Source organism: Stomoxys calcitrans, chromosome 2 (assembly GCF_963082655.1).
Source record: "Stomoxys calcitrans chromosome 2, idStoCalc2.1, whole genome shotgun sequence".
Classification (NCBI taxonomy): Eukaryota; Metazoa; Arthropoda; class Insecta; order Diptera; family Muscidae; genus Stomoxys; species Stomoxys calcitrans.
In genome coordinates this window covers 236,614,426-236,641,202 of record NC_081553.1, presented here as the reverse complement: position 1 = coordinate 236,641,202, position 26,777 = coordinate 236,614,426, and the positions used below count along the sequence as shown (strand labels likewise).

Here is a 26,777-nt window from a genome sequence, read left to right as displayed (position 1 = left end):
TGTTGTTTTCAAATTGTCGCTCTAGAACTGGGTGCTGGATAGCAACCGCCATGTGATATTATGCTCAATAGATTCTAACAAGTCGTCAAAGAAAACGTGCCTGTCGCCGCCATATCGAATCAAATGAGAAATTAATCTTCTTTTATAGGCTTGTGCAGTAGATAGGTATGCTCATTTAGTAAACACCGATTTTATAGTCTTTTTTTAATTTTATAGGTTTTAAATGAAAGTTTATACCTTTTCCTTAATTATCTAAGTCGACTTTTGTGGGCTGTTAAAATTAAAAAAAAATTAGTTTAAATGAGCCAGACAATCGCTTCAATATTTTAATACGCAGAAAAAGTATTAAACTAATGTCCCAATTAGATAAACACTTGGTTCATATGATTTGCAATTCTCATATAGAAAAAATTAGCATAGATAAAGTGATTTAATATAATCAGGTAGTAATTCCATTTTATAACTCTAACATTAATCAATTATTCAATGATTATTTATTGCATCACTAACACATGGCATTTTTAAGACGATTTTGTTTTTCAAATCACAATCTCAGCCTAACATCTACTGCTATGGATTTATTTTTCTTCTAAAATATCTAAATGGGAAAATTCCCATAGCAAATTACGCTATCCCAGACTAAGTTTATCTTACTCACGCTATTCATATTTATCTGTGTTTTTAAATTTATACTCAAGGAATTAGATTTTGTTTCAATGCCTGGTAAAAAAGTTTAAACCTTTTGTTATCAGTTTGGCATTGTCATGTGTGGGCTATTCGCTATATCGAAAGATAACAATTGTACGTCGTTTAACACTTTGGGAAGATATTCTTTTGAGCATATATGAATATTACATAAAATTCCATAAAAGATTCTCAATACTTTGCAAATATAAATGCAAATGTAATGTAAATTAAGGCATGAAAATCAGAGATTCAAGTATAAGCCCAATAGCAAGGAACCTCCTTTTTTCTGTCTCAGCCCAAACGGCATGCCATAGAGCGACAACACTTCACAAATATTGTCGGCATTAGCAAAGGAAAAATCGCCGTTGAACATTTTTCTGGTGTTCTCTACGGGATTCGACACTTGGTGTTCAGTGCCACAGGCGGACATGCTGTCCATGCGCCATGGTGACTTCAAATCCTCAGAACCTATTAATTTTTACAAATTGCTAAACTTAAGACAGTTTGTTATGTTGTTGTCGTAGCCGCAGAGTTATACAATTAATCCTGGGTCGTTGCAGTTACATAGACAGAATTAAATCGCGATCGAACAATGTAAACACCTCCAATACATAATCTTAAGCATTGAATATATGGACATCCTCAGTTGATCTAGCCAAGTCCGTCCGCCTGCTACAATTACTATTGCATAACCCAAAACTTTACTCTGTGGGAATTATGCACCTTCAACGTGGCGCGCGGGAGTGAGCTGTTAGCAGTGGAGAAATCTACTGACCTGACAAAACGTAGCCCCGAGGATCACAATGCGCTGCTTACAGATGACAAACATGTTAAAGTTAATGATCATAGTGAGCTAATTACCAAACAGTATCTCAATGAGCAAGAACCCCCTAATATACAAGCCAGGAGTAGTATCTAGATGTTTAGAGACTCGATCCGACAACACATCACCGATCCGCGGCGATTGGTCCTTTGGCCCGGAACGAGCTTGCTCACTTACAAGAGCTTGACGAGGATCGCTACCTTCACGTGAGAATGTGGCTACAACAACAACAACATCTTACAACCTCCTCGTTTAGAATGGGCTTGCAGAATATTCAACGGTATACTGTAACCAATGCGACTTCATACTGAATATAGTCCAGCCATTGCAAATGATTAGAAAGATCTTCTTAGAAAAACCAGAGGTAATCTGGCCTAATTAAGACTTGGATGGGGTAAACTCATATCGCTCAAGGTTAGACAATACAATCCCCAATATCTGCCGTACAGGCAAAACACACGACACCAATCACCTCAATCCGATGGCAGCCAGTTTTACGTACCGGATTGACCCGACGAATTCCTTCATCGGCAAGGGCTGCGGCCTCAGTGTACTTTGTGTCTACAACAACAACAATTACCTATCTGCATAACCGGAAAACCGGCTAATCCGACTGTAGAATCACATGGGATCCCTACTATTCTTAGCGTAATTAAATCTGTATACATACTGCGAAAATAATAGTCCACGCCACAACAATTTAGTCCACCCATTGCAGATGATAAGATCTACCTAAGATCAGGCCCCTAATTGGGCCAGAGCTACCCTGCCGATGTGTGTTTTTAAAGACCTACAATAGACTGTTCATTGGACTCTGTTTCTAGCTCTTGCTCTATAGGGATGGATGCTTTTACAAAGTAGCCTTAATCGAAAATAAAACCAGAACCGAAGCTGTCGTAAACACAAACATTTATGGGTAAAGCCTAGTACTGAGCTCATTCGCAGCGAAAATGCCTCTTAACTTTTTTTCAAAATTCCGACGGACTCTATAAACAAAAGTATAAACCACAAAGGCAACAGCATTGAAGCACAATTGATTTGTAAATTAAGCGAAACCTATAATAATTCAGCGACATGTTGCTGCCTTCACCAACATTTTATAGTGCATTTCGATCGTTGTTCGGGCAAAAGTCGAACTCAGTACTAGGCTTAATCGTCCCTGACAATTAAACTTTGAATGACAATGATTGCCAGCAGAAGTTCAAAAGATGCTATGAAACGATATGTATGTGCTTGTCAAGTGACATGCCACTTTCTGTGTCCATATGACTTTGCTTATGCATTTCACATACGAATAATGCGCGCTTTAATCCACATGTATTTGTCACATGTATTGTACTGCTTTTTATCCACATGTAGTCACATGTATATTCTATGAAAATATATCTCGCCTGAATCACAAAATTAAATATTTATGCCAACATCCGGTTTTCACATTTAACATCTCATATGTATCAAATAAAAAGATGGAATTATAGATTTAAGACGGTTAAGTTTCTTAATAAAGTTCAGCGATGGTTATCTCTACTAACTGTTGTCGCTATGTGGTATGCCGTTCGCACTCGTCATAAAAAAGGGCGCCCTTTATCATAGAGCTTAAACTTTAATCGGACTGCACTCATTGATATGAGAGAAGTAGCCCCTGTTCCTTAATGGAATGTTAATTTAGTATTGAGTAAGTTTCTCAATTCATTTGATTTGTTTCAGAGAAAGGACAATGTTCGAAATACACAAAACGCGCAAAACAATGCAACAATATTAGATATTTTTAATACATACAATTCAATGACAATATGGCTTTTAGTAAATCTATCTATCTAAATTCATCCTCATCTCAGGTGGCTCTATCGGTCAAGTCAATATGTGAAGTTATATAAACAAACACATGTGTGTTGCCCACCCCTATAAAAATAGAAAATCCGATACACTCTATTGTACATTCTTTGTATGTGTCTTTGGTATTGTACGTATTGATGTTTTGCATTAGGTAAGAAACGGAAAATATCTTAAGTTCGATATGAATATTGGAGGCAAACACAGCACAGCACACAACACAACACACCACACCTCTATCTGGTGGAGCCTACGTAAAAATACGAAACGATTGCTGCCAGCCACCAGCAGAAGTTACCAATAACAAAATGTACTCGTACCAATAGAGTTACACAGTTGTTCTGGCGCTCTCGCCTGTTCAGCAGCTGAACAGCGAACTGTAGAATTTGAATAGTTTCTTTGGTTGGGCGCTTTTTGATTACTTATAGTGTGTACATATCCATCAGCTGCACTGCCGCAGCAGCAGTACTTGGAGAAAACACACCAACATTCTTCGTTGTTCATATGAAGTTACCCACACATTTACAGTGTGCATATTTCGAATATGTACGGTCGTGTTTGTGTAATTAAGAATTGAGTAGGTTTGAATTTCAAAAGATTTTTTCAATTGATTTTTTTATTGATAAAAATTTAATATTACCTATTTTTTTAAAGATTATGATATACTACAATAGTAAAAGACAACATCACCTATCAAAAACAAAGTGTGGCATCAAGGGGTGTTGCTGTAGTCAAATTTATGTAAGGAGGTAGCGATCCTCGTCAAGTACTATAGTTGAGTGAGCTCGTTCCGTCCATAGGTTTTTAAAAGACGCCAAAAACGCCTCGTCATGGGCACTTAGTATTTATGCAACAGCTGTTGCCGGCCGACCTCTCACTGAGACTCTCCGCCTCGATACCGCTAATTGTCCACGAATGCCGTTTCACCTACTCCGTATATGCATCATCCTACTATCCGTAAGCTGTGCACGCGCCCAGTAGCTCTCAGCTGAGCTTCTCGTAATGGCGTTAAATAACATATAAATCGGAGCTTAGAGTTCCAATCCGTTTGGTGCGGCATCCCGTGCCAGGCTTGTCAAGAGTACACTTGTATAAGAGAATTTTTGTTTAGTTATTTATAACCAATGTCAGATTCCCATCTGTGCGAATCTGACATTAAAATATTGGGTCCAGAAATTCAAATCTTGAGTATTTTGGTATTTGGTAGTGGACAGAATAATTCAAGATCTTGTAAACCGACTAATGCAAATGCAAAAAAATGCAAATTTTTCCCATGAGCATTCCACTAAGGAACAGGGGCAAACTTCTCACATATCAATGAGTGCGGTCCGATTCAAGTTTTAAGCTCAATGATAAGGGGCCTCCTTTTTATAGCCGAGTCCGAACGGCGTGCCGCAGTGCGACACCTCTTTGGAGAGAAGTTTTACATGGCATTGTACCTCACAAAGGTTGCCAGCATTAGGAGGGGAAAACCACCGCTGAAAATTTTTTTCTGATGGTCTCGTCAGAAACCCAGGCTTTCAGCGTCATAGGCGGACATGCTAACCTCTGCGCTACCGACCAATAAGGAAGGCAAATTGATGGTATTTGGGAGTGGATTGCGTTTTTGGCATTCAAACTATCCAAATTACGAATTAAGTGTCTTCGGGCATTTACTTTCAAGTTCATATTATAGATAGTTTTTGGGGAAATATGACGTTCAAAGCAAAACCTAGAACATTTTTTCGTAATTAAGTATGGTTAAGTATCGTTCAAATTTGATTTTTACCGTTTAATTGTACAAAATTTTCACAAAAAAATTAAGTTTAAATTCAATAGGAATAGAAATTTAACTGAGCCCAGCCTGCTCTGTTGCGCCTGTTTGTAGTATGCTCATTCATTTCAACCACCAAATCTGCTTCAGTGATAAAAATATTAAAATTTTAACTGTAAAAATCAAATATTAACGAAATATTGTACGCAAATTTAATTTCGACAAAATGTCTGACGTTGCTTTAAACATCTAATTTCTCTATAGGTTTTCATAAAAACAAAATTTCAAAAAATTTGTCTCCAAAAGTAGGAGATTTATTATCCATTTTTATTTTCAAATGTTTTTATTGCAACATGTTCGCATTGATAATAACGTGAATTTGTTCTTATGGTCATGAACGACAGTGTAATGCCCGTCTTCAGCGCTGCATCTAACTCAGTAACAAATCGTCAACAATATGCGCCCCACACACAGCAAACGGCAGTGCACAGAAAAGAGCTTTAGGAGTATGTGTGTTGTTGCAGCCAACCATCTAGCTAGCCTAGCCGGCTGGCCAGGCCAGGCAAAGCAATGATCTGATCGTGCTGATGTTATGGATGGGGATCGGATTGTCTTCGTGCTAAGCAACTGTCTAGACATCAGTATGCTTCAAACCGCCGACTATGTACGATACTTGTCTCGCTGAAACCGTTGACACTCGACTTCAACAGTTTACTCGCGTACAATAGAAAGACAGAAGACATTCTTCTATTATTACATGGATATAAACGCGTCGTGTGTTTACCAGTGTTTGTATGTGTGTTGGACTCCAAGACTGCTGCTCTGAGTCAAACAAATAAAGCATTTTTGGGGGGAGAACACTGTTGTGTTATTTAAAAGAGTTGCTATTGCATTTTTAACAGTAATTGACCTGAAATACCAATGAAAACGACACCAGAGGCAAATTGTTCCGGTCGGTTTAAGGACAACTACGATGGATGATTTAATGATGCATTCAATTGAAGAATAGTGGAGTGTTGATGTACAAAAGAGCCAAAGAGTTATTCGAGTTAGATATTGCTGAACATTTTGATAGATGGATTATCATAGTATGACAACATATGTATGGGAAGAGTTTAGAGGAGGATGGTGTTGATTTAGTAGCTGACGTATACAAAGGGATTGGTTGTGCAGACAGATTAACGTGTAATTATTGGAATTTTTTTTCTTGGCTTAAGTCAATAGTCTTGTGAGCACACAGAGGAGTTAAAATGTAGGCGGCATTTAATTCAAAGCATGCCTAATTTTTGCCGTATCAAATCGAGCAATACTCTAACTGTGTAAACATTTTGCAAAAGTGTTGCTTTGATGGGTTTGCCTAAGCATGTAGGACATATATATGTACATATTGATAAAACGTACCGTTACTTGTCGCAAAAAATAGAAGACGTAAACAATCAATGAACGTAAACAAAGAACAAGATATGCGAATGCTGTCTATAATTAAAAAAATTGCGAATCAGCTGATCACTTTACACAACATTCTATTAGTAAATACTGCTAGGCATGCAGGGGAGTACCCTTCTGGGACTTTTGATGTAAATGGAATGATGTCTTTCTTAACTGCTGGTGGATTGCAAATATACATAACTTTCTTTTGATGGAAATCACGAGTATAAAAACATACAGTATGGCCTTGAACTGAAAGGTTAAAACACTCACACAATTCCTTGGAATATCCTTTTTTCCTGATCTCAATTCAAACCAGATACCGGGTTGAATGCCATTTTCATTGCCTATAAATGCATTTGCTAAAAATTGCACACCTATTTTCATCACAACACATAAATTTAAAACAACAACATTCAATACAATTCATTGAAAAAGGGTATATGACGAAAGCTGTGAATTGCACTATCAAAGGCAAGGAACATGCAACGTATGGTGTGTTTTTTTGCTGTTCTTGATTTAAAATTGGAGTGTATAAATTATATTGCCCTAAAATATGACCAATAGTAAACTGTTTACAAGCTCTCTCCATCGAGCTCTATCGTTGGAAAAAGACTTGCCTTGACTCCGCGATATATGAGTTGATTCCAACTCTATTTTCATACAGCAGATCAATGTGTTTTTCGGGCGCCCCCTTTTTCGCTGTCCTTGCGGGTTCCAGTCTAGGACATTTCATTAGAATATGACCCAACCAAGTCCATTTTCTCTTCCGGATTTCTACATCGACAGGGGAAGGTTTGTTCTTATTTGCAATTCTTCATTTGAAAACCTTTGTAGGTATATAAAAATTAATATTTCTTTGTTTGTTTGGTTATTACGTATAGACTCGAAAATGGCTCAGTCGATTTTTACAGATTGTGGAATGAACAATAGGCTATACAAAATTTTCATATCATACCATACCCTAAGAGCACCACCCAAAATCACAATCACAAATCAGGACAATATGGGACTCAAAGAAAGGTGTTTGGAAGTAGATTACGAATCCAAGGGGCCTGCCCAACTCCAAAACTGAACAGTTCACTTTTTGTAATTCAATGTTCAAAATATGCATTCCATCATTTTCCTCTTTTTCTATAAGAGCAAAAGCATTCCATATATTATTAACTATTCTAAAAATAAGAAACTACCGTTTTAAATTCTTTCTAAAATTTCAAACTCCAAGTTTCGCACCACACCAAAATGTCAACGAATGCCTAGCGAATGATTGGAGACATCTCTCTTATTTTTAGTGTGCGAGCTTTCATTTCATTGCTTCAGGTGTAACGGCATTATAAAAAAAGAGCGTAAAGAAGCACTCACAAAAAACAAAGAGTGCATTGAAAGCAACAACATTACTTGCTGTTGTTGAATGAAAGCGAATGGTTTCACTCTGTTCTCTGACTCAAAAGTTTAAAAAATACCGTTTAGAAAAAAGCCAGGACTTGAAGCCTGAAGGCGAAAACCACTACTTGCCTGTAAGTCTGTTTTAGCTTTTTAAGCAAATCGTAGCAATGACCAGCAAGTACTTAATATAATGCAAATTCAAATACCTATGGCCAATAGAAGTAGACATTTGTTTATTTCTTGTACGCCAAATTAAACACCTAAAGATAAAGTTTGAGTTTTCTTGTTATAAGCCAATAGAACAAATTGAAAAAAAAGAAATATTTTTATTTCCCAAAATGTTTATGTCAAGCTAAAAATTGTTTTCAATTTAGAGGATTAGATCAACTTATTTGGAAAAAACATTTTTTGTCTAATGTGAAAACACTGTTTGATGACGTTGTAAAGATGTGGGCTAGCATCTTAATGCTGCCTCAGTTAATCACTGGGCAGCAATGAAAACAACTGGCAAACCCTCAAGCCTTCATTCAAGTCAAACACTTACATATGATACACGATGTCCAAGATTAAAAAATTACAATTACCTGTAATGCGATATCCATAATTCGCAAACGCGACACACTTGTGTACATACGAAGGTACTAATGTAGGTACTTTGTACTTACGTAAATTGTATATAAGAATGAGTAGTAGGTATTTTGCTAGATCTGGTCGGGAGTTTCTGTTAGAGTAGGTTTGGTTTAATTTTTTCTGTTATTTATTCGTTTGGCTATAACTTGCTTGTGGACGGACGGAGACTTACTCAAGGTTATGATCATTGCAAGCTGACTGCTGCTGTTGAGTACTTTTTTTGTAGCACTTACAATAGATGAATGGTTATGCTTGAGGTGGCTGCTGTTGCTGCGGCGGCGGCAGCGGCAGCTGTCTGTGCCTTGTCCCCACTCCACTATTCATGGGCTGCCTACAAGTCTCCGTAACTAAGCCACAATTAAACAATGGTAGATGTTAGCTTTCGACTGTTGGCGTTGGATTTGATCTTGGTTATTAAAAAAAAATCTGTAGATAGAAAGATATATTTTTGTATGTTGAAATATGTCTCAAATAAACCCCAACTAATGTGTGCGTGTGTGTGTTTGAACCAATATGCCTAAATAAATAATGATAACAAGAAATGACGGACTAGAGATCGTTAATAAGAAGTGCAAATATCCAAATAAAAGGTATTAAGAAACAGAGTGTTGTCAAAATGTTTGTGTTACCCAAAAGCTTCGAGCACACTTTACGCTCGCCCATAGTGCCAGCCACTCCAAATAATCCAGGTTCGGGCCTGAATCCAGCATTTCACAAAGGATGTACGGGAAAGGCACATGCGTGCGGAACAATGAAATCCAAACTGAATAGGCCGACTCCTCCCCCAAGGTCAGATAAGTGCCATCGTAAAACCAGCATCAGCTCCGAAACTGTCAGTGATAGTGGCTCCGAGAAATCGGGCTTTATTATCAACCAGTTTATGGCGCCTGGAAATTCTAATTCATCTGAAGAATTTAACACCCCGAAAAAGTATGCCAGCGAAATGCCAGTGAATAACATGAAAAGGAGTGACAGTTATGCAACATCTCCCCTGCTGCCGCGTAGAAACTGCAAAACATCACCTGGGCCCACAACAGCAGCTCTCAATAGGTCACCCAGCGCAAGGTCTATGCAACGGATGCGGCTTCACAGTGATGGTGACAAAAGTCCTGAATGCAATAATTCCTCCACTGCCACAACATTTGAGCGCACACAGAAAAATCGCAGCTTTCGCACAAACAAGTCAAATAGTGTCACAACACCGGCCACAACTAACATTAGACCACCCTGGAACAGTGCAGCGGCAGGCGCGAAATCCTCTTCCCCAACGACACTGCTGACCAATCGAATATTCAGATCGTCTCTCAGGCGGCGCAATGATGTAGTACAATGGCATACGCTGTGGGAACGTTCGTTGCAGATGCGCAGCGGTGGTCTTTATAGAAACTACGATGAGGCGATTAAAAAGAAGGTTTGAATTTTCACTTTTGTTTTCTATTTAATAATAAGTTTTTTTCATTCGAACTCAGCCAAGGGATGAAAGTAATCATAATAGTAGATGTCTTATCGCTTCTTCATGTCAAAGTATTGGCCTTTTTGTTCCACGCTAACCCAACATTTAATATATCACTTCGTTTTCCATCTAATACATTTAGGGTACTCCTCTGCATGTTTTGATATAGAGATGGGTAAAGCAAGATTCAAACCCATAACATAGGAATATTTTATTTCGATTTTAGTATCATTTTTAAACTTTGTTCAATCCGCTTTATGCCATTAAAGTGCAGTTACATACCACGCGCAGAACTAATGCGCACGTATGCGTGTTTGCCAAAAAACAATTAAAATATGTAGGTTTCTATTCTGTGAGTTACACAACAAAGACACGCATGCATAGGACGGATGAAGTCAAGTCACTTTTAAATGCGTTCACGATTCTAAACATATGATTTGGTTAAGTTTACTATTCAAAAAATATTTTGCAGCCTCTAAAAACGATACATTCCTTTGTCAAACTCACTTTAATGCATATTATTGAAAATTTTCATTGAAATTAACGAAATTACATATATATGCTGATATTAAGAAATTCGTATACAACAAAAGGCTCACGGTATGATTCCGATTTGTGTCGTAACTTTTCGGCCCCATTGACGATGCATATCGGGTCTCCATCGCCCTCTATGGGCGCAATGTATCTTGTGGGATAAATTCAGTATTGAATCGCTCATTTTTGTTAAATTTTGCAAAAGGTTGAACTTTGCAGATTGTACTGTTAGGAATAATATCAATCGATATTCAGACAAAGAATAAAATATTGTTAGAGTCATCGATATTTTGCCAGCTCTAGTTAGGTGAAAGAGAATAATGCCCAAGACTCAACCATTTTGCCCACCGCATATTCCAGTAAAAGGTCTTTCATGATTCCTTTGCACTTTTCTATTCTCTCTCTCTCTCTCTCTCATTAACCCGTTTCTTCTTGGATTTATTAGACTAACAACAACCAGGCCATTGGCAAAATATCTGACAACTATCTTCTGAGACTGTAAATAACCCTTTCTAATGCCAAGTCTAAGTGCCCATTCACATAACGTTTTAAAAACCATTTAGGGAAGGGCGGTTTAACCAATTTTCGCCACAACAACCAATCCATATTGATTTGCGTATTATGGGGAGAGCTGTCCCATATAATTTTTATGTATGCACGTATACTGTTAACATCAAAATAATGTGTACAAATGTCATACTTTTTTAGGTTTTTTGTGGCCAAGTACCTCAAACTTTTTTCATCGCTAACAAAACGTTGTTCTAGAAACGGAACTCCTGTATTATGGAGTTAAATAATAATACTGATTTTTTTTAAACAAATGCACAATATTTTGACGCTTACTGTATATGTAATTTGTGTACAACTGTTGGTTGGTATTGGTGTTATTTTTTTTTAAGAACTCCCCCTCCAAACATTTGGAAGTGACTTTCTCACTCCCTCGCAGAATAGTCACTTTTTAGGTTCTTTTGTATGATAGTTTGTAGAGATTTCAAGATTTACAACAACAAAATGCATTACTGTCGAAATTCTATCATTCATTTTTCGCTAATTAGTTTCTCATAGTCAACTATTATTGCTACAAATTTAAAAATAGATTTTTTGTTATTGTTTTGGACGCTAACTCAACAAACCCCAAACAAGAGAATGTATGTTAACTTAGCCTTCTGTAATGAAGAAAGGCCGGTAGCACAGAGGGATAGCATACGCCTCACAATCGTAAGGTTGGCTGTTCAAATCCCAGTCAGGGAAAATCATTGCAAAGAAAATCTTCGATTATTAATCTTGATTTGGAAAAGAAATAAATTAGAAAGAGAAATAAAAATAAGCCTCACTCTAAAAGGTAAAAAAAGACATTTGGCAAATAAATTTTTATTTTTATAAATGACGTTGATAATCGAATTTTACACTTTTTTAGTCCCTATTTAGTCACTCATAGGTATATATCGCCAAGTGGCACGTTTTCTCCCGTACCGAGACACTAATTAGAGTAAAAAATGATATCGCCTGAGATTGTTTTCAACTTCCTTGAGTGCAGATTTAGTGACTCGCACGATAGAAAATGTTTGGAGGGCCCTCGCCTATTAATGAGGCGGAAGTTTTCATTTATGAACGATTAAGTTGCACCAGCAGTAGCTGCCCGGTATGTTCTTCGTATGCCCATACTGTGCGGTAACACAAATAACTTCCCACCAGCCACACTATGATTGCAATAACAACAACATTAAAATGCCGTAAAAGCAGTCTGCATACATATATGGACTATTAAAAACGGCAAATATTTGTCTGTACGTATGTATATGTTTTAAGTACAGTGCCGCACAAAAGTATTGGCACAGTGCTATGTTGTAAAACCAAAAATCATATACAACAAAAGAAAAAAGTTACTTATTTAAGTGTAAATTTTTCTAATGTTAGTAGCAAAAAACTATGTGTAATTAGAGACGGGCGATGGGTAAATACACAAAAGTGCTTTACCCGGTAAATTGGGTAAATATCCTCAATTTTTGGTAGTGTTTTCCAACATATAAATACAAAGTTAATCACTGAAAAAAGCGCCGGGTATAAATTAAAATTGTTTGACCTCTTGTCGTTTCTGTGTATTCGTTAAGAGAGCAGAATAAAAACATAGATGGTCGAGGGCCCAAATACTCTTACAAGGGGTCTCATTGCATCAAATTTAAGGAAAAAGGGCGAAAGTTCTGATATTTACTGTGACTGGTACGAGTATCAATGGATCTCTTCCAAATTTCATAAATTCTGGGTAACAAATGCGGCTTTTGTGCTTTCAATAGAAAACAGGGATATATGGCAGCTGCATACAAATATGGTCACATCAGGTCCATACTCAGATGTTCTGGAGTCCAGCGATTTCAACAAACAGATGGACGGACATGTCTAGATCGTCTATATATACTTTCTTTGGTTGCAAATGTATAACTTGATGTGTTGCAAATGGAATCCGAAAATGGCCTACTCTTCGGTGGTGGGTATAAAAAAATATACCGCATTCTTGGCTTTTGGAACATTTGGTAGGTTTAAATCCGATTTGGTAGAATTTTTCTCAAAATTTGGTAGGAAATAATTTTCTTGAGTGGTAACACTGATCATGGGATATAAACATTTTTCAAAAATTGTTTGATGATTTCGTATTCTTTGTATATATTTAGCTATATATAACCGCTATATAGACCGATCTCCAGACTTAAAGTCTTGAGGCAATAAATTGGTAATTTTTCATCCGGTTAAGATAAAATTTTAACACTGTGAGTTCTGATAGACCCCTATCCATTTCTGTGAAATGTGGTCCAAATCGGCCCATATTTGGATATAGCTGCCCTATAGACCGACCGCCCCATTTCCCGAAATAGGGTACTAAGGCTATAAAAGATCCATTTATTACCCGAATTCGATGAAATTTGGCACAGTGAGTCCTGGTGACTCATACCCATTCCTGTCAAATGTGGTTCAGATCGGACCATACTTGGATATAGCTGCCATACAGACCAATCTTCCGATATAGAGTATTCAGCTCATAAGATGGGAATTTTTCATCCAATTTCAATGAAATTTGGCAACATGAGTTTTGATAAACCTTTACACCTTTTTGTTGAATATCGTCCAGATCGGACCTTATTTGGAAATAGCTGCCATATAGACCGATCTTCAGATATAGGGTATTGAACCCATAAAAGTCGTATTTTTCATCATCAATACTCCGTTTATGAGCTCAATACTCTATATCGGGAATTAATTACAAATAAATTAAATTAAGTAACTTAAACAAAGAGGTATTTGCTTTTAAAATTTAATCTTAGAAAAAATAATATTCCAGTGTTTTTAATAAGTGTGAGTATATTTTTGTAAGACTTATCAAAAATTTCAAATATTGTGTGTTTTTATTATATAAATGTTTAATTAAACATAGAGATGGATTTCTACCGGGTTAATACCCAAGGATTGGGTATTACAAAAAAAAACTGGAATTTTATTTTTTCTAAGATTAAATTTTGAAAGCAAACACCTTTTTATTAAGTTACTTAATTTAACTCCCTTTTTTATCGACACGTAACCGTCCAATATATATATTATGCAGTCCATTGTGTTATCAGATCGGAAGTAATGAATGGGAAGGAGGAAAGTGGAAAAGAGGGTATGGACATTCGAAATAATTTTACATTTAAATTTGCCAAATATTTGTTTCTGCTTGTTTTTTTGTGCAAATAGTTTTGTGCGGCACTGTACGTAAGTTTAAATGGAGAGTGGCATAATTTATTGCAGGCAAAGAAAAATTTCCTTCAAACTTATTTTTTTTTAAATTAAAATTCATAAAAATATCGAATATTTTGTCGAAAACTTTGTTTCATTTCATTAAAATTTTATTTTAAAAATAAAATAAATTTAATTTTTGAATTCGGTTCTGGTAGAAATTTCGATAAAATTTGTTTTGCTAAGAAATTTCATAGAAATTTAATATTCATAGAAAATGTTGACGAAATCTATTTTAATAATCCTTTGAAATAATGCCGAAATGTAATTTTTCGCCCAAATTTAGAGGGAGTTTAGTTTCATGGTTATCTACTTCCAAAGACCTTTCATTTATAATCCATTCTGCCCTTTTGGCTTCAACCCGGATCGCCCTGGTGTTGCCATATGGCAACGCAAGAATTTTGATGAGTTTTTACAGTTTTGAACTAAAAATTGCAACGCTTTGACATTATGAAGTAAGTAATCTGCGTGTTTTTGACAGGTGAGAAGTGCGCCTCTCGCGTCGTTTGTTAAAGTTGGTATTGTTAGATATCGATAATTTTGTATATCTTGAAGTACAACATATATAACATAAATGCCCTGAGACTTTCATTCTGGCAGGAGTAAAACGACTGATTAGGACTTGAAGACTGATTAGGACAATGTTGGGCTCAAAGGAATGTATTACAAAGTACAGCATAAATCCGAAATCCAAAGTTTATGGAGCTTGGTGTGGCTTTTGGCGTAGAATATGAATTTAACATACAAATTTAGAATGTAGTGTCAAGGGAGAAACACGATTATTCAAATATATGTAAATATGTGCATTTTCTAATAGTAAAAAAATCATTTAAACGAAGATGTTTTACTTAGTAATATGGTTTGTTTCCATTTATTGAAACTTCTTTTTTTTCTGAAAGACAAAGTGTGAAGAAACGAAATCAAAACAATGTGTAAACAATTTTGACGGCCCCCATGAATGTGGCAGTGTCTCACACATGTTTACATCAATCGTCATTGTCGCTCTTTTGTTGTGTGTGTGTGTGTCCTGCATTTTGTTGGTTGAGTGCTTTTGTGTTTAGGGGACATGCTTATGCCATGCAGTAATTTGCAGCACATTTTCGGTGTACATTGGATTTCTTCAGCCTAATATTGTTGTGGTTTCGCTGGTGTTCTACTATAATTTCCATAAACCCTAGATTGTTTCGCTTGCCACTCCCCTTTGTGACTGGAAAGAAAGCTTATAAAGAACGAGTGCCATCACTTTAAGGAAGAAATTCAAATAAATGTTCGATTAAAGCTCTTGAACCCATGAAAGCTGAATTTTTCCCGTTTTTGTAGATATTTTCCGTGCAATTTATATCTGATTTGACGAAATGAGATGTAGTACATACATCGGCCGATGGAACCGTAGTTCCATGTTCCAATGTTCACTCTCATGTGAATTAATCTTTCGACTGATGTTTTTCTTTAGGATCTAATATTTTGATATATGAGGTGAAAATCCTATGCCAAACCAAAGTGCTTCATTGTCCCCGCAATCACATTATGGCCTTCAAAAATAAAAATGTTAAGCTGATATTAGTTGTAGATTCACGTTTAATACGGATACGCTTTTTATACACTTTTTTGTCTTTTTTATTTAAGCCGTTCTTCTTTAGCTCGACTTTCCTTACATATATACATTTTATAGAGGTACTTTCGCAATATCTTCGAGATAAATACAACGGCCTTTGAAATCCCCAACACTTAAAGATTTGTGATGGTGTCCGCCCCTACCAAGGGGTCAAAACGCGTTAAATCATGGTTGGTGTGGTGTATCTCCTATCTCCTATTCATTTTTTCATTGCAAAAAATATTATCGATCATTAAACTCAATTCGAAAGAAAAATGATCACATCTTTAGACAAATGATCCTCACTCTAAAAGGCAGATAAATTAAATATCTTTAGTTTATGGAGATATTTTTTGGGTTTGGAATTGCGAGGCTTTTCTGTAATATAATAAAACAAGTAAAAGCGTGCTAAGTTCGGGCGGACCAATTCTTGGGAACCCATCACCACGGATTCTGCTCAAAATTTCTACAAAATAAACTAAGTTGTAGGGCGTAATTTTATTCTACATACCAAACTTCTGTCAAACAAGCAAAATTTAAAGCTTGTATGAACCGAACAAGGATGATCGAGAGATCGGTTTACATGGGAGCTATAACAGGTTATAGACTGATTTTGTCAGTACTTAGCACAGTTTTTGGAAGTCATAACGAAACACTACATGCAAAATTTCAACCAAATCGGACAAAAATTGCGACTTCCCAGGGCTCAAGAAGTCAAATCTGGAGATCGGTTTGTATGAGAACTATATTTAAATCTGAACCGATATGGCTCATTTGCAATCCCCAACGATCTATACGCGTTCGACCTCTATCATGATTTCAACAAACGGACATACATGGCTAGATCGATTCAGAACGACGATACCATCAAGAATGTATATACTTTATGGGGTCTTAGATGAATACTTCGAGGTGTTACAAACGGAATGGCTAGATTAGTATAGCCCCATCCTATGGTGGTGGGTATAAAAAGTGCAAACAAATAAAGGAAACCCAAGTCAATTACAGCAGAACTTCATGTTTACTTATATCCGAAAACCCCTAGCAAAATTGGAATGTCTTTTATCAGACAAGTAATAGGTTAGGTTAGGTAATAGTGGCAGTCCTTTACAGACTCAATTAGACAATTTTAAGCCCATTGTGATACCACAGTAGCGACGGACCAAGGCTTCTGGCGGGAGTCGAACCTACGACCCCTGCACTGGTTATCCAAGCACGCTACCAACTCGGCTACCGGGGCGCCCTAGACAAGTAGTAAAAACCTCAGATTTTGTTGGGTAAAATATCAGAAAAAAATGTTTGAAATCAGGCCGGTTTTTTTTTGTATTACAAGTAAAACAAATTCTTGAAGTGTATGAATACTAAAAATGCGATTAAACTCTTTTTCCCCTACCTAAATGGTTAAGGCCAGCCTTAAACTGTTTATGCCAATCAATTGTTTTATACGTTGTCCACCACGACAAAAGTGTGTGTATTGGGCTGCTACTATTTTGGTCTGATTTGTATTCCACTTTGGCATCATTTATTTGCTGCTAATTAGAGGAATATAAAGTCAAATGTCTTTATATCTCTCCACACATGATGGTTTGGAAAATTGCTTTCCACTCCAAAAATAGACGCTTTCCGCCGCCTATACGGAATGGAGATCTCTAATGCGCGCCCAAGTTATTTATGTGTGTATGGCCAGAATTAAAGATGAGTGCATGACATCTGCGACATTCTGGTGTGTGACCAGGAGAGCATAGAGTGTAATAAAAATATCGCTTGTAATGGTGGTCGTGTTACAACTAAAATCTGCATGGGACTTGGCTATTTTGGAGTAGAAAAATGTCTTCACATTCGTTGTGTTTTTAAGGCAGACTTTTAGCTGGCATAGAAGTTTTGTTGGCCGCACCGGAAATGATCGAATCTACCTACAACCAAAACATGATATTTTCTTTATATCAGACTTTAATTTATGAAAAGTATTGCCATTTTTGCGCTTTTCTTCCCAATAAGTTGAATGTCGTATGTAGCAATGGTGTAAATGGGACATAAATTTAAGGTGTACAGAGAGATGAACAGAATGAATGGTATGTTAACAGTGATGCACACAATTAAGAAAAAAAGGGTGACAAAAATTGTAAAAAAGGTTGCAAAAACAAGAAACATTTGTCTAAAAAACAGTAAGCATCACTGCTGCCGCTTTCCGTAAAATATTACAAATGGGCAACGAAGTATTAACGAAATAGTTATCTGAATGAAGCAAAGATGCCAAACGTTCTGAGTAAAACAAAGATGTCGGTTGCTAATCGTTTTTGATCAGTTTGGGACAGTCAAATCTGAACACAAAATTTTAAGGGGAAACAAGCAAAGAAGGACTAAAGTCAGGCAAATCCGACTCTTTTATACCCAACACGACACTGGGTACGTAGTTAGCCTACATCGTCGTCGAAATAAAATTTGTTTAAATTTAAAATGAAGTATTTCGACCAAAATCTGTACATATTGTGGGAGTCATAGTTTTTTGGAGAAGATCGGTTGATAAACGCGCTTGCAAAGGCCCTAAAAGTTAAAATCAGGAGACCAATCAAGACAATATGGTATTTAAGAGTTGAGTACAAATCTGATACCCAAATTTGGGACCAAGTTTTTGGGGCACCATCCCAACCCCCAAAGCACCTCTAAATCGGACATATTTACCGACCACGGCGATATAGGACTCTACTGAAAGATATTTACGAGTAGAATACGAATCTGATGTCAAAATGTGCGACCAAATGTTGGGGGGGGGGGACGCCCTTCCCCGAAAAACTCCCCCAAACAGGACTTTTTTACAGACCATAGCAATATGCGGCAAAAACACCCCCAAAGAGCACAAGTTTACGAGTATAACAATAAGTGGCGCAAATGAAAGGTCTTTGGAAGTATCGCACGAAACTGATATCAATATTCGGGAAAAAGTTTCTATGGGGCCAACCCACCCAAATAGGAAGTATTTGCTGACCATTGCAACATGGGGCTCAAATAAGGGGTACTTTAGAGTAGTATACGAAAGTCACTGAATGGCCGCCCGATCCCCCAAAACACCACCCAAACCGGACATGTTTGCCGATTATGCGAATATGGGGCGCAAATGAAAGGTATTTTGGAGTAGACTACGAATCTGGTATCAACATTCGGGACCAACTGTCTCGAGGACGTCCCACCCCCAAATAGGACATATTTGTTCACCATGGCAAAGAGTGGAGCTCTCCACAAAGCGGATATATTTGCTGACTTATGCAATAAGGAGTATCCATTCGACATAAGATGGTGACCTCCGAATGACATTCCTCCTTCAACGCAATACGTCTTTGGAACTCCTTGCCCCCATAGTTGTTGGGGGAGTTGTAATTTTTTGCCGGAAGTTTTTTCCCCAGCACAAATTTTCTAATATCTTGGAAATTTGTACTGGCAAATTGTTACTGGAAAAGTGCACGAACACACCTAATATTACGCAGCAATCGGTAAACAAAAAAACAGCTTATTGTTATTGTCATCTGTTTGAGTTTATCGGGTCGATAAGTCGTTGTCGTAGCCACATTTTCATGTGGAGGTGGCGATTCTCGTCAAGCTCTTGTGGTTGAGCAGGCTCGTTCCGGTCCAAAGGACCGATCGCCGCGGGAAAAGGGTGGCTATTTGTTATTTAAGACGCCAATAACTCGCCTTGTCATATCGAGCATCATAGGCACTCAGTACTTGCGCAAGAGCCGGAACCGCCCGGCCTCTTACTGAAACTCTCCGCCCGATACCGCTGATTGACCGCGACTGCCGTTGCAGCTACTCCGTATGTAGCTTTCCACTATCTGCAACCTATTTTTGACCCTATATTTACTCCCTATGTACTTTACTAGAATGAAAATCGTTCGTTTAGGCTTCTTGATTTTATTTGAACGTATTTTTGCCTTAATTCGGTATATAGAGTGGTATTAAACCCCTAACATCCACGCCAAATCCGGTCTAAATCGGATTACATCTCGATATATCTACCATTTAGACGAATTTTTATCTGATTGAGTGATAAAGTGATTCTAAGCCGATCGGTATACTTATCAATGGGTCTACCTCGTCTTCTTCTTAGAAATGTGTTGACAATAGAAAACACTTTCTGCTGACTGTAAGTAGTTAATTTTGCTGCTATTATAACAGTAATAGTAGCTCTCAATTTTTCTGTTCTCTAAAGAATTTTTAAAACCATGACACATTATTTTTCTCGGTGTATTTTATGTTAATATTAATAAGATTATTATTAAGATTTATAACACCAAGTATTTCCTTTTCTATTTGCACAGTCTCGCCACGGAAATGAGTTACAACATGAAAATTCCCAAGATGACTCGGCTGCGAGAGAAAAGAATGGCAGTAGCGATCGTGTGTGGCTGGTGCATCGAGGAGGCTTCTGTGCTGCACTGCGTTTGCCCCAAACCAAAGCCCATTTGGAAACCCACAAGGTGGTCATACAATTGCTGCACAATGGCGAAGAAATGACTGTGGACGAGGACGACATTGAGAAGCAGAATGATTCGTCATTCGATTTGGTGGAGGACATTTGTGAGCTGAAGCATTTAAACGAGGCGTCAGTGTTGCATTGTCTACGCCAACGTTTTGCCAGTAACCTAATACATACCAAAGCGGGGCCCACCTTATTGGTGGTCAATCCCATGGCACCTTTGTCATTGTACTCGGAAAAGGTATTTGCATTCGTTCGTTTTTGTTTTTTAATTGTTATCTCCGCAGTAAGATTTGAAAAATCATTTCTGTTTACTTTTCTTTTCGTTTTTTAAGGTGGTGTCTATGTTTCGCGGTTGCAAAACTGAAGATATGCCTCCACACATATATTCTTTGGCTCAGACCGCCTACAGGGCCATGCTGGAATCTCGCCGCGATCAAAGTCTAATTTTCATGGGACGTTCTGGTTCTGGCAAGACAACTAGTTTTAAACACGCACTTTACTATTTGGCGTTGGCAGCGGGTATGTGTTCTTAGTGTAGTGTACTGTTGTTCTGTTATTGTTGTAACACACACACACACACCATACAAATATGTATATTGAATTTGTCATGCATGTGTACACATTAGGATGTATCACAAAACGACTTTTGTTTCCTCTGATTTTTTAAGCGTTGTAATTCAAGTAGGCGCATTATTTCCGAATTCGGTAACAGCTTCCGAATTCCAGCAGATCTTGTTTTTAAGATAAATAGCTTACGGCCATAATGGTATGAAGTCTAATGGTCCAATGGAATAAAAAAAAATGCCTTAAATTTTGCCTTGATTTTGCGTGAAACTCTCACATAGCAGCCACAATTTAAAAGAATTTCTCTCCCTAATTTACTGAACTAAGTTGCGTATGCTTACTTTTAGATAAATATGCATATGACATATGTGGATATATCATACGCCACCAGGGTAACTCATTTTTTATATAAAAAATACTTGGGAAAAATTATTGGCAAATCAAATCGCCAAATCATGTGAACTGTGGACAGTATAGCATCTCTTTTTTTCACTGTAACATAATTGCAGACTTACCCCGCATTTCGGACATAAAATAAAAGGAACCCATGGCTTATCCTGATGCTACTGGTTGAAAATTGTAAATCATGGCCCCATAAACAAGAGCTGTTAGAGAAACTCTTCTGTCTGATTTGGAAATAATGCGCCAATTTCAGATAGAACATCAAATCAGAAAATCAATTTTAAGTATGGATCTATGGCAAATGCTAACCTATGGCAAAAATGTGTATTGTTGCATGCGTATTAATTATCTACATCTGACTTATAACTTGAAAGCCTATCTTTAAGTATTATTTTTATGGTCTTTTTTATATTCTTTTTTTTGAAATTTTTTTTTAGGGTCTGCAAATAATTTCCTAAATGCTGAGAAAGTCAACTCGATTAATATTATCCTGGAAGCATTTGGCAATACAAAAACCTGTCTGAATTCCAACGCTACGCGTATGACGCAGCTTTTGAGTTTGGATGTCGACCAATCAGGACAAATCGCGTCTGCATCTTTGCAGGTAATAGCTTTTGATTTTGACCCTCGTTTCGGTTTCTAACTTGAATCTTTTCATTGTTATAGGTATTGCTGCCCGAACGTCAAAGAGCTGGTCGTCGCCTTAACAACGAATACAGTTTCCACATAATGTCAAGATTACTTGCTGGTGCTTCTGGATCCCTGCAAAAAGAACTTCAAATAGATAGCCTGCCAGCCGAGGATAATCATCCCTTTGTGTCGGTATCACAAAAGCTGGAAGACAGACAAAGAGCTGCGGCGGACTTTATGCGAACTACGTTGGCATTCGAAACACTCAACATAGATCCGAAAGCTGTGCGCGGCATATGGAGCATACTTGCTTCCATCTACCACTTGGGCTTGGCCGGAGTAACCATTGTGGGGGCAGGTCCTACAGCACGTACACAGTTCGCCAATCCATCGGCCGCTCGTAAGGCGGCTGGTCTATTGGGAGTATCCTTTGAGGATTTAACAGGAGCGGCATTTAACGTTAACTCATCCGGCAGTACATCCCCTTCCAAGGCAATCACTGATAGCCTCGAGCAGGCTTGGGAGTGTCTAGACTCGCTGGTGGTTGGTCTGTACTCCGAAGCGCTGGCAGCTGTGGTGGCTTTGATTAATAAAACAATCTGCACTGCTGCACATACAATAGCCTCTATAGTTTTGGTCGATACACCCGGTTTCCAAAATCCTGCTAGTTGTGGTTCCCAAATTGGAGCTACGCTATCGGATCTCAAACACAACTACTTGCAAGAGCGTTTACAATTGCTTTTCCACCACAACACTTTGGTGGCGCCCAGGGATCGTTATGCCCAGGAATTGGTAGAGATCGATACCGAATGCATTTCCGACCTAAATCCTGCGCCGCTGATAGCGCTTATCGATAAAGCACCACAAAATCATGTTGTTCGATCGTCACAGCGTGATTTGAGAGAGCAGGATCGGCGAGGTTTGCTCTGGCTGTTGGACGAGGAGTCCATGTATCCCAACTCAAACGACGATACATTCCTAGAGCGTTTGTTCTCACACTATGGCGATCGCGAGCATCAGACGCTTTTGCGTAAGTGTACGGGACCAAAACAATTTGTACTACAGCACTTGCAGGGCACCAATCCTGTTTTGTACAGTGTTAATGGCTGGGTGCGAAATAGTCGTGAACACCCAGCCATACGCAATGCCGGTTCATTGCTTCAGGATTCCTCGCGTGATGAAATTAACCGCCTCTATATTGGCTCGCTAACACGTGGCTCGGGCGGTATAGTCTTTTGCGGTTCTTTTGCTGGCCTCGAGGGTACTCAGTCACTAAGACGAGTCTCCAGTATACGCAGATCGTTCACTTCGGCCGGTGTTAAACGCAATTCGATCATGTTGCAAGTGAAGTTTACAGTCGATGGCATTATTGACACACTGCGACGCACAGGAACACATTTTGTGCACTGTTATCTGCTACAACACAACGCGGGACAGCATTCTTGTCACTCTTCAAACGGTTCTCCAAATACCTCGGCACTGCAAAATGCCAAAGAAGATCTTGTGAACATTCCGCTTCTAAGAAGTCAAGTAAGTATGGCATGTTTAATGTAAAATTAATTTCTAAACTCTTTAACATTTTGTATAAACATTTAAATAGACTTTCTTTCTATCGGAACAAATCATTTTCTTCTTTCATATAAGCCTAAGTTGTTATTGTATTTTGTTTTTCTTTTTTCTGCTTTCAGTTGAGGGGTTCACAGATTTTGGATGCTGCACGACTACACCGATTGGGCTTCCCCGAATCAGTTCCACTTGCGGAGTTCGAAAGGCGTTTTGGCCTTTTAGCTGGAGAATGCAGCAAAGATGTTGTTATCGAACAAATACTATCAGCGAATGAAATAGATCCAGCTACCTATCGAATAGGTCCAAGTCAGGTAAGTTTCCATATCAATTTTCGAGTGGTGATTAGTGTTGATGCAAAAGCCCATCAGCACTAATATGCGACTTGAAATTGCGTTGAATGTTGACAGAATGAAATCAATCGAATCCAAGGTTTCAAATGTGCTACCTGGTGCATATTTGCTATAAGGGACCGTTTAAATTTTAATTAGGCATATTTTAAACGTTGTCGGCTTCAATGCAGATGATTTTTACATTCAAGGATCTTTATGAATAAATTATTGAAAAGTGCTGTAATGAACCAGATGCAGCCAGTTGAAACACTCATTGGGATGTTTTGTAAGAGAGGAGGCCAAATTGGCGTAAAGGCGCTATGTCTTTATTGACATTTCTCAATTCGAGTAGCAATTAAGATTCCTTATAATTTTTTTAAAATTTTCATGACATTTTGTGTAAAAGCAAATTTTTCTATAAAATTTTCTCTAAAGCAGTGGTGGGCACACTTATACATGTGCACACTATTTCCAATCCCATCGGATTGCTGTTTTAACCACATTTGAATGTGAAGGTGGCGATCCTCGTCATGCTCCATAAGTGAGCAGGCTCGTTCCGATCCATAGCACCGATCGCCGTGGGAACGTTATGGCCTTTGGTTGCTTAAGGGTGTCCATAACTCGCCTTGTCATATCGAGTATCATAAACACTCAGTATTTAAGCAAGAGCCGGTGCCGTCCGCCCTTTTACTGAGACTCTACTCGATACCACGACTTCAGTTGCATCTACTCGGTATATGGAGCATTCCACCATCGGCAACTTGTGGACGTAGCTCTCAGCTGAGCTTCTCGTAATGACGATGAGCATCACACGAATCGGAACTGAAAGTTCCAACCATTGTGGTGCTCCTAGTCATCCCGTGCCGGGGCCATGGGATTGTGTTTTTATGTATTATTAATTTTTTTTTTCTAAAAAAAAATAAAAAATTATATCAAAATGTTGTCTTCAGAGAAATTGCATTGAAAGATAGGAACGCATTTTCGCAGTAAATTCATTATAGCTACGAGTTTGAAGTCTCCACATCTAAGGTGATTGATAAGTCCCCATATAGAACGAAACGTGTCTCACCATGTTTGGTGTGTGGTAACCGCTGACTTTCCTTTTCTATTTTAAAGCATATTCGATCAGTAAGCTCGTCTCAAAAGAGTAATACAGGAAATTTCATCAAAATTTTGTTTTTAGAGAAAATAGCAAATTTGTCCCTAACGAAGATTTCAGTTCGTTTTGTCTGTAGATAACAATTGAATTTTAATGAAATTTAGTCTTCAGTGACAGTTTTTCGAAATTTTATTCTTGGCATTTTACTCTTTGGAGTAAATATCGACGAGAAAAGCGACCTCCTGTACATTTTTCACTCGCTCACGCACGATTTTGTATGCCGACTCACGTCCATGCACGCTCACGAGGCAAACTTTTTACTCACGCATTACTCAAGAAAAACTCACGACTCACGACAAACTTGCGAATCACGGCTGAAAAATATTTTTCCATGAAGCAAATAATAATTTTTTTTTTGCAAACGTCGGCGAAAAGGTATTGACGAAAAAGTAGTACTCGTCTTATAGTGAGGAAAATGGCATAAAAAATTATATTAGCAATCTTTGAAACCATTATGGCTACCATTACCGGTATGTATTGGTTTATACGGTTAGTTTTTTTTTTTATTTTTTTCAGTAAGATCATATGAAAAAAACGTGTTTTGGCTTGAAAACAAAAACATTTTCGCTCGCGAAACAATTAAAAATGTTAGCGACTTTTCACACACACCACACACGTGCACACCTCTATTGTCTACCAACTATTTTGTTATTTTGACTGAGCAGAATTGTTCATAACTGGTTATTGTTTTCATACCCTCCACCATAGGATGGGCGTATACTAATTTCGTATTCAGATTTTCTTGGTCCAATTCGATTTTATTCAATCTTATCTCAAGCTCTGTAGATTTAAGTTCCGTAAATAAAAATTCTTTTTATATTTCATTTGTCCCAACGTTTCGTCAATTTTTGTTGACATCTTCAGGGGATACGTCTATTTAATTAAAGCATTACATTTATAGTATATCAATTTCGTCATTCTGTTTGTAACTCCTCGAAATATTCGTCTAAGATCCCATAAAGTATATACATTCTTGATCGTCATAACATTTTTAATCGATCTAGCCATGTCCGTCGATCTGCCCGTCCGTTTGCCTGTCGAAAGCACGCTAACTTTCGAATGAGTAAAGCTAGCCGCTTTAAATTTTGCACAAATACTTCTTTTTAGTGCAAGTCGGTGGGGATTGTAAATGGGCTATATCGGTCCATGTTTTGATATAGCTGCCATATAAACCGATCTTGGATCTTGACTTCTTGAGCCACTAGAGGGCACAATTCTTATCCGATTTGGCTAAAATTTTGCATGAGGTGTTTTATTATCACTTCCGACATCTGCGTTGAGTATGGTTAAAATCGGTCCATAACCTGACATAGCTGTCATATAAACCTATCTTGGATCTTGACTTCTTAAGCCACTAGAGGGCGCAATTCTAATCCAAATTGGCTCAAATTTTCCTTGACGTTATTTGTTATGATTTCTAACAACTGTGCCAAATATGGTTTAAATTGATCCATAATCTGATATAGCTGCCATATAAACCGGTCTGGGATCTTGACTTCTTGAGCCCCCACAGGGCGTAATTATTCCTATTGGCTGAAATTTTGTACAACTGCTTCTCCCATATCCTTCGACAACGGGAATAAGGGCGATTAACTGACACCCACCAACCTACTGCATAGGATTTGCACTGTAATTATAAGGTTTTTTTGTCTTGTTGTGTAGGCTCGCGATAGTTATACAAACAACAAGAAAAATGCAGATGCCACACACGTCAAAGATGAGCTTTATCTACATGCCAAGAAGGGCCATGTTCATCATCACACC

The 26,777-nt window shown here is 37.8% G+C and overlaps 1 protein-coding gene and 1 long non-coding RNA gene across 7 annotated transcripts in view; one reads left to right on the top strand and one right to left on the bottom strand.

Moving 5' to 3' along the window:
- The window catches only part of LOC106081576 (unconventional myosin-XVIIIa), an 89,182-nt gene that overhangs the window by 8,897 nt on the left and 53,508 nt on the right, over window positions 1-26,777 (top strand). For 4 of the 6 annotated variants that reach the window (XM_013243617.2, XM_013243618.2, XM_013243619.2 and 1 more), the window contains exons 6-10: window positions 20,203-20,601; window positions 20,696-20,882; window positions 21,767-21,933; window positions 21,996-23,489; window positions 23,648-23,836. In XM_013243617.2, coding sequence (XP_013099071.1) covers window positions 20,203-20,601; window positions 20,696-20,882; window positions 21,767-21,933; window positions 21,996-23,489; window positions 23,648-23,836 — 2,436 coding nt within the window. Of the gene's footprint in view, window positions 1-5,738; window positions 5,889-8,912; window positions 9,952-20,202; window positions 20,602-20,695; window positions 20,883-21,766; window positions 21,934-21,995; window positions 23,490-23,647; window positions 23,837-26,777 lie in introns of those variants that run through there. The other 2 variants (XM_059363671.1, XM_013243629.2) reach the window with 2 other exon arrangements.
- On the bottom strand, window positions 24,135-25,147 carry LOC106081581 (uncharacterized). The gene is made up of 2 exons (XR_001220386.2): window positions 24,924-25,147; window positions 24,135-24,763 (listed from the first exon to the last, which is right to left on the bottom strand). It is a non-coding gene; the product is annotated as an uncharacterized LOC106081581 (long non-coding RNA).